We start from the raw sequence: 13,912 nt of genomic DNA, 5'->3' as shown, positions 1-13,912 counted from the left end.
ATGGAACTGTGGGTGGGAGGGGAGATTTATGCAGCATGTCAATAATAGCCTTGGATAGTCCGAATTTTGCTTTGGGCCAGACCAGAAGGATGGGAAGATTTGTCTGAGAGAGGACAACTTGTTGACCATCCTTTCCTGGTCTCATCAGTGTCTGGAGCATAACAATCACCTAATACAGGAGTAGGCAACCTTAGCCTTTCGGGTGTTGGACTACAACTCCCATCACTCCCGGCCGCAAGTGTGGCTGGGGCGGTGATGGGAGTTGTAGTCCAACCGCCGCTAGAGAGCCAAGGTTTTCTACCCTGATTAGCACCCCTTGCCTTGCCAGGAGTTGTGTCCCGCCCCCAAACTCTGCCCCTCCCACCCGAATTGACGCTTTGGTCTCTCATCCCCTGCTAGGAGGCCCAGGTAGTGCTGGAGTGCATCATCCCACAGCGCTTCCACCGTGTGGTCATGGGAGCCAAAGGTTACAAGGTGCAGCAGATCACTCGGGACCACGATGTCCAGATCAAGTTCCCGGAGCGAGATGACAATCCAGGTAGAGGAGCAGTGGTCCAGGGGGGAGAGGGTGGCTTGCTACCCCAGTCTTGAGGAGATAGCTTGGTGTTTTCTCAGGGAGCCTGTGTTCCAGCATCTCTCCTTTCTGCTCCCTCCTCTCTCTCTCTCTCTCTCTCTCTCCAGGTTTGGAAGCACAGTCTCAGGAAAATGGTGACGTGAGCCCCGAGCTGGATTCCGTCCCCCGCAAATGTGACACCATCTTCATCTCGGGGCGGAAGGAGAAGTGTGAGGGGGCACGGGCAGCCCTGCTGGTATGGATCCGGTTTCTGTCTCGGTAGGGGTGGGGGAGGCGGCATGCTGCTGAGCTTGCCGGTTCCACTTGCCCAAGGTGGCCCAACCAGCCTTGTCCAGATAGATGTCTAGCCCCTGGGTGGGTGCTCGCATATTGGAGGAGAGGTCAAACGGTGGGGTCCGGGACTCGTCTTAGTCCTGTGCCCAGCTAATGCAGTCCAATCGATCAGAGTTTCTTAACCTTGGGCCTCCAGATGTTGTTGGACTACAGCTCCCATCATCCTCAGCCACAAAGGCCATGTCTGGGGGTGATGGGAGTTGTAGTCCAGCAACACCTGTGGGCCCAAGGTTCAGAAACCCTGCAATAGGTGATGTTTATGTCTGGACCTGGGTTCATTCCTTTGCACATCTGTATTTAGGAAGGCGCTGGTAATGGGTTCTCTCCAGCAGGGAGAAGATAGAGCAGTGTTGGGCAAACTGGGCCCTCCAACTGTTGTGGAACTACAATTCCCATCTTCCCCAGGGACTATTATTGTGGCAGCGGGGCTGTGTGTGATGGGAGTTGTAATTCCACAGCAGCTGGAGGGCCCAGTTTGCCCGCCACTGAGAGAGAGAGCCAGTCCCAAGGCGTGGGGTGTGTCAGTAAGAGCCAGGTGCGGAGTCATGGGCGCCCATCTGGCACAGTGCTGATTTGTTCAACTCCTCTCCATGTCCCATTTTGAGGCCTCTGTGGGTAGGAGGCATTAGGGATGGGAACCCAGATGCCCCTTCCGCCCTAAATCCTAGCAATCAAGATGGTGGTGATGGTACTCGGAATTTCAGTACAGCACATCTGTGTGTTCTGAGCCGATCTCCTGGATCAGGGATTCTCAACGTTGGCTCCCCAGATGTTATTGGACTTCATCTCCCATAATCGCCAACCAAAGACCACTGGGGCTGGGAATTAGGGGAGTTGAAGTCCACTAACATCTGGAGACCCAATGTTGAGAACCCCTGTCCTGGATTATCTTGTCATCTTGATGACAAAACTGAAGGGCGGGGGGTTCTCCAACTTGGGTCTCTAGGTGGTGTTGGACTACCGCTCCCATCATCCCCAGCCACATCAACAGTTGTGGCTGGGGGTGATGGGAATTATAATCAGACATCGCCTGGAACTCTAGCTTGAGAAACATTGCTGTAAAGTAAATCGCTTTTAACTGGGGGAAAGGAGGGCAAGAGGGGGAAATGACGAAGCACCAGAAAACCAAGGTAATGGGGTAGGGAGACTCGCAAAGATAACGAATATCAATCCGTTCTTTATTCAGCCATTACCTACAGATATTCCTGTTGATGTGGGATGCAGTCCCCAAAGAATGACTTTATAGTAGGCAACTGCCTCTGAGGAAGAAAACTCTTAAGCTCGAAACGTCTCGGGCAGATGACTGAATAAAGCACTGATGGTTCTTCGTTCAGCATCCTTGGGGTTTTTCCTCCCTCCTTCCAAGTCAGCCTTACTCCCACCTTGCCGATGGAGGTGCTGAGGCTTGGAGGGCGTGGCTTGCCTGAGACCGCCCAGTGGGTGGATTTCAGGGGAGGCTTGGACTAGACTAGCGGATCAGTCGCTCGGCCCTCGAACTGCTGTGGCCGCTCTTTGCCCTCCAAAACTTCTGCTGCAGTCATGAGGGATGAGGGTTACTCTGAACCTGCCCTCCTGAACCTCTCTCACTCCATCCTTCCAGGCTCTGGTTCCCGTCACCATCGATGTGGATGTCCCCTTCGACCTCCACCGCTACATCATTGGGCAGAAGGGAGCCGGCATCCGCAAGATGATGGAGGAATACGAGGTACTGGCGGGCGCCCCTTCTTGCGGTGAGGCGGGCAGCATGGACCCGCTTCCAGGTCTGCGTCTGACTTGATTGCCTTTCCCGTACCTTCAAAACGGTGCACAGGTTCTCTATGCAGCCCAGAGGTCGGCAGCGAGATTGATTCTGAACTGTGGCCAGTCTCTGCTCAGGCTGGCCCGAGTGGTTCTCCCACATTGGGGCAGAGAGCTGGTCTTGGGGCAGCAAGCATGAATTGCCCCTTGGCTAAGCAGGGTCTGCCCTGGTTTGCATTTGGATGGGTGACCCCGTGTGAGCGGTGTAAGATATATTCCCCTTCAGAAATGAGGCCATAACCTAGTGGAAGAGCATCAGCATGCTTGCACTCCCCTGGCAACATCTCCAGGTAGGGCTGCGAGAGACCCGTGCCTGAACCCTTGGAGAGCTGCTGCCAGTCAGAGTAGACGACACTGAGCTAAACAGACCAGTGGTCTGACTCTGAATAAGGCAGCTTCCTATGTGCCACGCTTCTCTCTCCCTGTGATCCCCTCCAAATACTACTAAGTGCTCTGCTCTGTTCTTGCCTCCCCCAACAGTTAGGAGGAGAAGCACTAGTTTAAAAGGCCAGAGTTCCCTGCTATGGGTTGGTGCAACGGGTCTCCCTCGCTTGAGGAGACGGCTCTGTCCACAAGGGGGCACTGCCAGCGAACATCACTCAGAATGCCAAGGAATATTGGCCTTGGTTAAAGCAGGTACCTTGTTCAGCGTTTCCTTGACAAGACTGCCAGCCAATTATAAGAAATTGCTGTTGATTGATCTGTGTTGAACTGGTTGACTAATCAGCAAAGTTAAATATTTAGCTCTCTAATCCTAGGTGTGTTGAGACTCAAGGAAGCACAAGAATTTAATGTCGAAACTGCCACCTGTTCATGTTTTGTGGTAGTTATGAATAGCTTTCTTATAAGCCAAGCAGATGAAGAATACAAACTATATCAATATTGTATGCAAATACTTTGACATTAATTAGTTTGAACAGATTCTGGGTTGGTGGTTCTTGCTTCCAGTGTGCTCACACCTTTATTTCTTTTTTTACCTTGTCGTTCCTCCAAGAATTTCAGTGGCATACAACCAGAACTGAATTTTTCAGTTTGCCTTACACCTGAACGAAATCCCTCAACACACAAAGTAGTAACCAGTTCAATATAAGCAGTTCAGTAATCAAACATTGGGCTTCAAATTGATTGATTTTCTTGATTTTACACGTGTGTGTGTGTATTTGCAAACGCTTTTTTCTAAAATTGGAAAACATTCTAATTTTTCTGTCTCATGGTAAATAGTTATGTATTACAGCATTGCTTTTTAAGCAGAAGAGTGCTTAATTCTTCATGAAATTATCTGAACCAGAGAGCTAAAAAAAAAATCCTCAACTAGAACCAGAACGGGACCTAAATTCTCAACTTTTCAGCTTCCTGGTTGTGACAACTAATCAAACAGATTGCAGCAGTAGAAAGTAGAGGCCAGCTGAAAACCATTAATTAGTTAAGATCCACAAAAAAGCCTGAAGCTAATAAGACTTGATCTGCTGTCAGTAAAGGTAGTCATGTTGATGCCAGTAAGCCTCCTTGGGGTCAACCATGGATTCCAAAGATGTGGTGGTGGTGGTGCAGAGAAGGCCCCATCACGATCAACTTCACCTCAAATGTAGGGACCTGCAGAAAGCCTTAAAGATCTCAAATACGTACACAGATTCCTGTAGCGGGGAGGTGGTCCTACTTGCATCTTTAGAGACAAAGACCATCCTCGCTGACTTTGCCCGGGGGTCCCCAGATGACTGCAACGCCGTCATCCATTCTGTCTGGGCGTGATGAGTTGTAGTCCAACATCACCCCAGGCTAAACCCATCTAAAGCATGAAGCAGTCTTTCACGCTCTGCTCCTCTGCCCCCACTAGGTGAATATCTCCGTGCCACAACCAGAGCAACAGTCGGACGTCATTAAGATCACAGGCCTGGTCCCCAACGTGGAGCGAGCCAAGGCAGGCCTCCTGCAGAGGGTGAAGGAGCTGCAAGCCGAGCAGGAAGACCGGGTACTGCCAGAGGGCCACGTGTTGAGCCCACCCTGCGTTTCCCCAGCTGGGCAGCTTCTGCCAGCAAAAGCGTGGCACAGAGTGCCAAGGTAAGAGCCCCCTCCCCCCGCCACCTTGGCCACCCAGTAACTGGCAATTTCCTCGCCCTTCTCCCAGGCCTTGCGAGGCTTCAAGCTGACGGTGAGTGTGGAGCCCAAGTACCACCCCAAGATCATTGGCAAGAAGGGGACGGTCATCTCCCAGATCCGTAAGGACCATGATGTCACCGTCCAGTTCCCAGACAAAGGAGATGAGAATCAGGTGGGTCTCTCCCTCGGCGTGTCGCTACTCTTGGAGGGGCTGTGGGGTGGTTTTGGCAAATCAAGTTGATGCTTCCACCATCTAGTTTGGAGTTTGAGCTTGAAGATACCCACTTCCTGCTGCAAAAACTAGGCTGTCTGGATATTGTGCACTGAGTCCTTAAAAAATAAAATAAAGTGTAACTGGTTTAAGCACTTAGGAACATAGGAAGCTGCCATATACTGAGTCAGACCATAGGTCCATCTAGCTCAGTCTTGTCTTCACAGACTGACAGCGGCTTTTCCAAGCTTGCAGGCAGGAATCTCTCTCAGCCCTATCTTGCAGATGCTGCCAGGGAGGGAATTTGGAGCCTAGATGCTCTTCCCAGAGCAGCTCCATCCCCTGCGGGGGAAATTATTATCTTACAGTGCCCACATTTCTAGTCTTCCTTTCATATGCAACCAGGGCAGACCCTGCTTAGCTAAGGGGACAAGTCATGCTTGCTACCACAAGACCAGCTCTCCTCTACTTAATAGTACATGTGCTTGGCTCTAGAGCAGGCCTGCACAACATAAGGCTCCTGGGCCAGATCTGGCCCGCAGAGACTTTTTTTGCTGGCTTGCAGGTAGGGATATCCTGTATACACAGCAGGAGTTGTGAAGAACTCCAGGACTGCAGACCAAAAGAGACGGCGATTTAGAGAGAGGACCTGGCATTTGTTTCGGGCTGATACGCATTCCAAGCGCCTGAGCAGGGCCAGGGCCTATTTTCCAGTCACCATCCTTGGTTAAAATTGTGGGTTCCTTGGCAGGGGGAATAGATCCACACATCACTAATAATAGTTTGCATTAATGATTTTAAATTTTAATGTTGTAATATGCTGGAAATTGACCTTGACCCCCGCACACCAAGTTGTGATTGGTTCCAGCCCACCAGGGCATTTGAGTTGCATGGGCACAACCGCCTTAATAGACGCTAAAAACTCTGGTGGCATCCAGACTAAATGACTCGTGAGTAATCCAGCTGCAGTTAATGGGACACATTAGTCATGATTTTCTAGCTTCAGTGGGATCACTCATGAGTCTTTTACTCTGGATGTCAGCCTCTAAACCTTCAGATCTCTCTTAACTTCAAATCTTGCACACGTCCTGTTTTCATTGGTCCATTGCATTGTAGGGTTGGCACCCAAATTGTCTACCAAGTTAGTTGACTGCCTCTTATTTGAAGGGTTAGGGTTGGGCCAAGAATGCAGGTGGCAGCTTTTTATCTTACTTTCCAGTAGGCTTATGAGATCACCCGTGTGTGTGTTTTTGTGTTTGTCTCACTGTCCCATCAACTTTGCGATGCCTGGACCAATATGAACCAAATTGGGTACAGTTGTAGGGATCCCTCAATAACATAGTTTGTGATGTCATCCAGCCCAATCCAAGATGGCGGATGCATAAACTTTTGAGGCACAAGTGGGCTAACTTGTGAACCGCTTGACTGATTTGAACCAAACCTGCTATGGCTGTAGGGGCACATAGGGATGCCCAAATGGCGTGGTGTGTGATGATGTCATCCACTCCAATTCAAGATGGCGGTCACGTGAACTTTTGAGGTCCTAATTTGGCTAATTTGTGGACTGCCTAACCTACTTGAATGAAATTGGGTACAGCTGCAGTGAGTGACACACACAGTCACCTCAGTGGCATAGCTTGTGGTGATGTCATCCATGCCGATCGGTGGATGCGTAAACATTTGAGGCACAAATGGGCTGACTTGTGAACCACTTAACCGATTTGAACCAAATCTGCTATAGCTATAGAGGGACACCATGGTGTAGATTGTGACAATTTCGTCCAACCCAATTCAAGATGGTGGATGTGTGAACTTTTCAGGTGTAAGCACACTAATTTGAGGACTCTCTGACTGATTTGAACCAGATTTACAGGGACACCTCAGTGGTGTAGTTTGTAATTATGCCATCCGTCCCGATCCAAGATGGCGGATGCATGAACATTTGAGGTGCCAGAGAGCTAACTTGTGGACCTCGATTTGAACCAAATTTAGTCCAGATGTAGAGACAGTAAAAGGAAAGTAGGCTGATTAATTCTTACTAGAACAACTTGTTTCATTATGGTGCCATCTGTTGGCCTGGACAGTTACTTGGCCTGACAGTTACTTCTCCCTTAGCTTCGTGGCCAAACCTAGCAACATAGCCAAGCACAGGGCCTGACAAAGCCAGGGTACTCAGAGGTGCAGTTACTTAATACCTTGATTAGCCCCAGGCAACCCTGTTTCTGCTCAAAAGATGTTACTTCTAAAGGGGACAGAGCAAAGCCTCTTTGACCCACCTCTTCCATGATGTCCATCACTACGTCCGGTAACTTGGTCATGTGTCCGTCTCCTAAATTTTTGGGCTGGATTCAAAGACAATTTCTCAAGTCCTGGCCATCATTTCACAAGCACCGCCTTCTGTCCACCTGCTAGACTTGAAAGTATTTCCAGACAGGAAACACAGCAATTGGTGACACCAATCTGCCCATGACTCCACAATTACTCTATTGGTTCACAAGTTAGTTATGCTTACTACAGAACTTTAACTTGGTGTCGAATCTCTTAAACTTGAAGCTGGTGCTTTAAAAACATTTGACCAAATCTTATTTGGTCGTACTACTTCCACTTTAGCGTTGACGTGATCTAAAATGGGATCAAGGCACGTGATAGTACTAGTACGACAAAGGATGTAGGCACGATAACGCCCAGGAAAGTTCCATCAGACTTTCCCTAGAAATGCAACATCTGCATTGGTATAGATGTCCGCAGCTGACCGTGGGTATCTGCAGGTTCCCCCTTCAGAGGTATATCGGACATGTGGAGGAGGAAGCAGAACTGCACCAACTCAAGCCACACTGCTGGGGGACCCCAATTGCATAGGATTTCCAGGGGCATGGAGAATCTTCAAAGCCTTGCGGGGCTTAGCGCCTGTTTACCTACAGAATTGCCTCCCATCCAGCCACATCCTGTCCTGTTAGATCATTTCAGATGATCCTTTTGTGCATCCCTGATTTTTGAGATGTTTGGAGTTCGGGGACCCGCGAAAGGGCTTTTTCGGTTGCTGCCCCACTTCTTTGAAATTCTCTTCCCCTTCAGATTTGTCTAGCCCCCTATTTATTTACTTATTTATTTATTTTACATATTTTTATACCGCCCAAAACTTACGTCTCTGGGCAGTTTACAAGAAGATAAAAACAATATGAAAACATTAGTTAAAAACAAAAACAAGAAATTTAAAACACAACAGTTTAAAAATTTTTAAAACAATATTCTAAAACAACATTAAAAACAATCAAAACAGTATCAGTTAAAAGCCTGGGTGAACAGAACTTTATCAGTCTTTAAATCCTTGCTGAAGACCTTTCTTCTCTGCCTGGCATTTGCCCTGCAGTTGACTTTCTTTCCTTTCCGTTATCTATTTTAGTTTGCAATTTTAATGTAATTTTTGATTGTAATTTTTGATGTTCCCTTATTTACTTGTCATTGTACACTGCCCAGAGTCAGTGGAGTGGGCGGTATATTAAATGCTTCTAATAAATAAGAATGAATAAATAGACCTGTGCAACGTGCAGGTCTTGGGTTCAAAGGTGCGAGTAGAAACCCAGTCCCACTTCCCCGCCATGTGTGGGGCAGTGGTAGCTGGTGTGGGTGCCACTGGCGGGGTGGGCCTGCAGGAACCCCCTTTAAGGGTCAACTAGTAGATGCTTACCTCCATACCGCTGCTCCTGAAAGTTCTTCCCAGCCGCAGCGCGGTGCTTAGCACCTCCTGCAGCAGAGGATCAGCTCGACGCATGCGCGGGGGCCAGTTGAGTGGTGGAGCATACCCACCACCACAGTGGGTGCTGGGTGGTGCACTGCTGCTGGGAAGAGCTTTCAGGTGCGGCAGTACAGGAGGTAAGCACCTACAAATTTAGCCTTAAAGGTGCCTCCCACAGCCCCCCACCCCAGCCGCTGGCGTAGGGCTATATGCATGGAGGGAGGAACCTGCGACTGCTCCTCTAGACCAGGGATTCTCAACATTGGGTCCACAGAGGTTATTGGACTTCAACTCCCCTAATCCCCAGCCCCAGTGGCCTTTGGTTGGGGATTATGGGAGTTGAAGTCCAATAACCTCTGGGGACCCAACGCTGAGAATCCCTGCTCTAGGACAGAGGTTTGAGGCACAGGGTGACGAATACTCGATTCTCCCTCCCCAGGACCTCATCACAATCACCGGGTACGAGAAGAACGCGGAGGGCGCCCGGGACGCCATTTTGAAAATCGTGGCCGACCTCGAGGAGATGGTCAGCGAAGACGTGCGGTTGGATCACCGGGTCCATGCGCGCATCATCGGTGGGAGGGGCAAGGCCATCCGCAAGCTCATGGAGGAGTTCCGGGTAAGGGGCGGGCTTCGCGGAGAGGGGTAGAGGGGCCCGAGGAACCGGCTCAGTCCCTCTGGAGCCGAGGGGATCCTGGGTGGTAAAGAAGCTTGTGGGGAAGCAGTCATGTACTGCCCCAGTCTGCCCTGCCCACCAGCTGCAGTGGGGATTGGCGGAGCGGGGCCATCACCCTAGTCTTGCTTGAAGGGCCTTCTCCCTCCAACAGGTGGACATCCGCTTCCCTCAGCCTGGCTCCAGCGACCCAGACAGAGTCACAGTGACGGGGCTGCCTGAAAATGTCGACGATGCTATAGACCATCTGCTCAACCTGGAAGAGGAATATGTGAGGCGGGGGTGTTGCCAGTGGTGGGAGGTGGCTGAAAGGAGGGTGAACCCCAGGGCTGGTGTCCCTGCTGGGTGTATCTACCGTAGGCTGTCGGGTTTCCATTGCTGCTCCTGGCAACATTAAGATGAATGATGCCGTTACAAGCTGATAAGCACTAGTTACTCTTCACTCTAATACAGGGTTTCTTAACCTTGGGCCCCCAGATGTTGTTGGACTACAACTCCCATCATCCTCAGCCACAAAGGCCATATCTGGGGATGATGGGAGTTGTAGTCCAACAACATCTAGGGGCCCAAGGTTCAGAAGCCCTGCTCTAATATATGAATATTTACATATCGCTTCCCAACGGAAGTTCCCAAAGTGGTTCAGATATAGACACACAAATAAAAATGGCTCCCTGTCCCCAGAGGGCTCACAATCTTAAAAAAAACAAAACAAAAGCCACCACCCAACAACCCATTACGTAAACACAGCCACTGGAGGGATGCTGTGCTTTCGACTCCTGGCGACCACAGAGCCCTGTGGTCGTCTTTGGTAAAATACAGGAGGGGTTTACCATTGCCGCCTCCTACGCAGTATGAGATGATGCCTTTCAGCATCTTCCTATATCGCTGTTGCCCCATATAAGTGTTTCCCATAGTCTGGGAAACATACCAGTGGGGATTCGAACTGGCAACTTTCTGCTTGTTAGTCAAGCATTTCCCCGCTGCACCACATAGGAAGCTGCCATATACTGAGTCAGACCATTGGTCTATCTAGCTCAGTATTGTCTACACAGACTGGCAGCGGCTTCTCCAAGGTTGCAGGCAGGAAGCTCTCTCAGCCTTATCTTGGAGATGCTGCCAGGGAGGGAACTTGGAACCTTCTGCTCTTCCCAGAGTGGCTCCATCCCCTGAGGAGAATATCTTACAGTGCTCACACTTCCAGCCTCCCTTTCATATGCAATCAGGGCAGAAGACTGTACTTAACTAAGGAGACAAGTCATGCTTGCTACCACCAGACTTAAGGTGGGCTAGGGCCTCCTAGGCTGCAACTAATCTCCCAACAGCTCCTTCCCACTCAACAGGCAGGCTTTTCATTGCAGATGATGGATGTGGTGGAGACGGAGACGATGGCTGCGTACATGAAGCCCCCCTCCCGCCTGGAAGAGGAGCCACGGGGCCCGGCCAAGGGCTTTGTGGTGCGCGACGCTCCCTGGAACGCCTCTGGGAACAAGGTCTGGCTTCAACCCTCCCCAGGCGGCCGCCCATCTCTGCCTGTTTCTCTCTCGCGCTCCCCCACCTCGCCAGAGACACTCTCTTGCCTGGACAGAGCCTGTTCCAGGACCTGCTTGGCTCAGTCGGTCACCAAAACGATGGGGAAGGGAGCAAGAGGACGCCTGGGCTCCTGCTTCTGAGACGTTTGGTCTGGGATGCCTGACTTGGCAAGCTCTCCTCCAGAATCTTGAGGCCTAGAGCTGCGCTGCTTTTAACATGGAACCTGCCTCTCAGACTCGGGTCTCCAGACGTTGTTGAGGAAAACGAAAGCCATTGTGGCTGGGGCTGATGGGAGTTGTAGTCCAGCCACATCTGGGGGGCCCCAAGTCTGAGAGGCCCTGGCTGCAAGGGTTGGTGGGACACATGCAGCCTCTTCAGCGCCAAGTTTAGTGCCACCCCTGCCCTTTCTTGGCTAGCCCCTTGGCTCTGTTGCTTGAGGGAACCTGCCAAAGAGGAGCCTGAGCCAGGTCTCCTCAGCTTGGCACCCCCACACACACCAGCTGTTTTTAGACTACAGCTCCCATAACCCCCCGCCACAGTGGCCAATAGCCAGGGATTATGGGAGTTGTAGGCCCGCATCTGCAGGAGGGCCCAGGTTGGAAGCCCGGAACATAGGAAGGTGCCATATACTGAGTCAGACAATTGCATCTCGCTCAGGATTGTCTTCACAGACTGGCAGCGGCTTCTCCAAGGTTTCAGGCGGGAATCTCTCTCAGCCCTATCTTGGAGATGCTGCCAGGGAGAAAACTTGGAACCTTCTGCTCTTCCCAGAGCAGCTCCATCCCCTGAGGGGAATATCTCACGGTGCTCACACATCAAGTCTCCCATTCAGATGCAACCAGGGCAGACCCTGCTTAGCTAAGGGGACAGGTCATGCTTGCTACCACAAGACCGGCTCCCCCACTGGCCTAAGCCCCATCTTCACTCTGGCTGACTCGCCTCCCCTCTTTCCGGTTTCAGGCTCCGGATGTCAGCAGCGCCGAAGAGTTCCCCGTCTTTGGCACCGGTGTGGTCCCCAAGCAGACGTCCGTCTGGGGCCCCAAGAAGTTCTGAGACTGGGGGCGCGGCACTACCAGCCAGGCTCGGCTCCTGCCTCCCTCAGCCGTTGCAGCGGCTCCCCGGCACCATTGGTTCGTTCTCGGGGTGCAGCGGACTCCTCCTCCTTCCTCTTCCTGCGCGTGCTCTCTCTCCCCCACCCACCCCACCCATGACTCTGTGCAATCCATTAACCGATCGAAAGCCATAGCCTCTCTCCGTCCTCCTCCCTGTCGAGCCAAAGCAGGCCAGGTTGTAAGCACACAAACACGAACGAGCTTCGTGCGTCTAGTCTCTCCCCACCTCTCCCTCTCTCTCATGCCAAATTCCAGGGCATTACTATCTCCCAGCCCCACTTGGCTGGAGCACACACACACCCCCTTAGTAGGAGGAATAAGCAAAGGCCCCTTCTCCCTCCTTCCTGGCGCCCGTGCTCCCGGAGCCTCTAGAGGAGCCGAGCATTTGGGGGCTCCCAAGGTGGCCGCCGCTTGAGGAGGGCAGGCGTCTTCGGCAGCCGTCCCCTGACCCTTCCTGGCTGCTTCCCTAAGCCAGAATCCTGACCTCCCGCCTTGGGTTGCTAGTCCAATGAGCTCAAACATCTCCCAGGCGATACCAGTGAACTTGAGGGATGTCCCACTGGCGACAGGATCTGGGTTGTGGGGAAGCACCACATGGATCCAGGGATGTATCGGAACGAGATTTCCGGCTTCCCGTGGCCAGAAGACAGAACCAGGTAGCACTTCGAAACTTTGGCAATTGGCAGGCCTGTCCGCGCTCTTCCTTCTCCTCGTCCATGGCACAGTGTAGATTCCGCAACGTTTCTCCTCCCACCTTCAATGACACTTCCTTTTTTACTTTCTTCCCTTCCTCGTGTCTTCCTCCAAGTTGCACTTGCTTTTGAAATGTTAAAAAATATGCAACATTGAACAAAGAGACGCTCTTTATTTTTATTTTATTTTTCTTCTGTTTCCAGTCCGCATCAGATTCCAGATTTGAAGGGAAAACTGTGAATTCTGGATTTGTGTGTGTGCGTGTGTGTGTGCGCGCGTGTGTTGGGGATGGAAGTGAGCTTAGTCGCTCCTCGAACTCTCCAACCTGACCCCCGCCCCACCCCACCCCTTTTGCCTCGTCGGTGGGACAAGGCAACAACCACAACAAGCTGTAATCAAGCAACTTAACCAAGTTTCTGAAAGCAGGGTTGCTGGTGCGAAATAAAGAATTTTCAACAACAGAAAGCAAACACTACTATTGGCCTTAAAGAAAAAAGGAGGGAGAGGAACACAAATTAAGTTGGACTAAGGAAATATGCAAACTCTGTAGGTCACGTGGTGACTGGACTTTTCTAATTCCAAATAAAATGGAGTGAAAAAACCAGAGCTGGATTTCTGTGTGAGAAAAGTGTGTCAAGGGCTTGGAGTGCCTGGGGATGCTCAGAGAAGAGGATGGAAGATACCAAGGTGGGCTTGGAGGATTCCGGGATCGGACAACCACAGCAAAGCTCCCGCTTGCTTTGGGGGCAAGGGAAAGAGAGACCAAGAGCTTCGGGTAAGAACGAATCTGCCTACTTTCCTTTCCCTATAACTTTAATTGAGAATTGCCATCTTCAAATTTTTGCACTTTTTGTTAAATCAAATGCCTTATGTAGGCTACAGGAAAACAATATTTGAGTAAGAACAGAATGCACTGCAGCACATAGTGGCAGATGGAAATGAGAAAATGAGTTATCTCATAATTGGGATGTCTTTAGGAGGCATTAAAAACTACTAAATTTGATCCAAACTGAGTGAGGCATTGCAGAGTTGTTTGGAGGGAACATGCACACAACTGCCACCTTGAAATTGTTTCTGGAATTCCTTTATGGAATATCGATGTCTTTATCATCTTAACTGGTATACCAAGTTTGGTGCAAATTTGGTTATAGGTGGT

The 13,912-nt window shown here is 50.7% G+C and overlaps 1 protein-coding gene across 1 annotated transcript in view; it reads left to right on the top strand.

The window, feature by feature from the left end:
* The window catches only part of LOC128330484 (vigilin-like), a 75,966-nt gene extending 62,604 nt beyond the window's left edge, over positions 1 to 13,362 (top strand). Inside the window, exons 20-28 of the mRNA XM_053263469.1 lie at positions 400 to 538; positions 682 to 809; positions 2,508 to 2,612; positions 4,539 to 4,673; positions 4,830 to 4,973; positions 9,188 to 9,367; positions 9,576 to 9,692; positions 10,780 to 10,911; positions 11,912 to 13,362. Coding sequence (XP_053119444.1) covers positions 400 to 538; positions 682 to 809; positions 2,508 to 2,612; positions 4,539 to 4,673; positions 4,830 to 4,973; positions 9,188 to 9,367; positions 9,576 to 9,692; positions 10,780 to 10,911; positions 11,912 to 12,004 — 1,173 coding nt within the window. The 3' untranslated portion in view covers positions 12,005 to 13,362. The remainder of the gene's footprint in view (positions 1 to 399; positions 539 to 681; positions 810 to 2,507; positions 2,613 to 4,538; positions 4,674 to 4,829; positions 4,974 to 9,187; positions 9,368 to 9,575; positions 9,693 to 10,779; positions 10,912 to 11,911) is intronic.
* The last annotated feature ends 550 nt before the right edge of the window (positions 13,363 to 13,912 follow it).

Source organism: Hemicordylus capensis, chromosome 6 (assembly GCF_027244095.1).
Source record: "Hemicordylus capensis ecotype Gifberg chromosome 6, rHemCap1.1.pri, whole genome shotgun sequence".
Classification (NCBI taxonomy): Eukaryota; Metazoa; Chordata; class Lepidosauria; order Squamata; family Cordylidae; genus Hemicordylus; species Hemicordylus capensis.
This window is presented reverse-complemented; position numbering and strand designations above follow the sequence as displayed.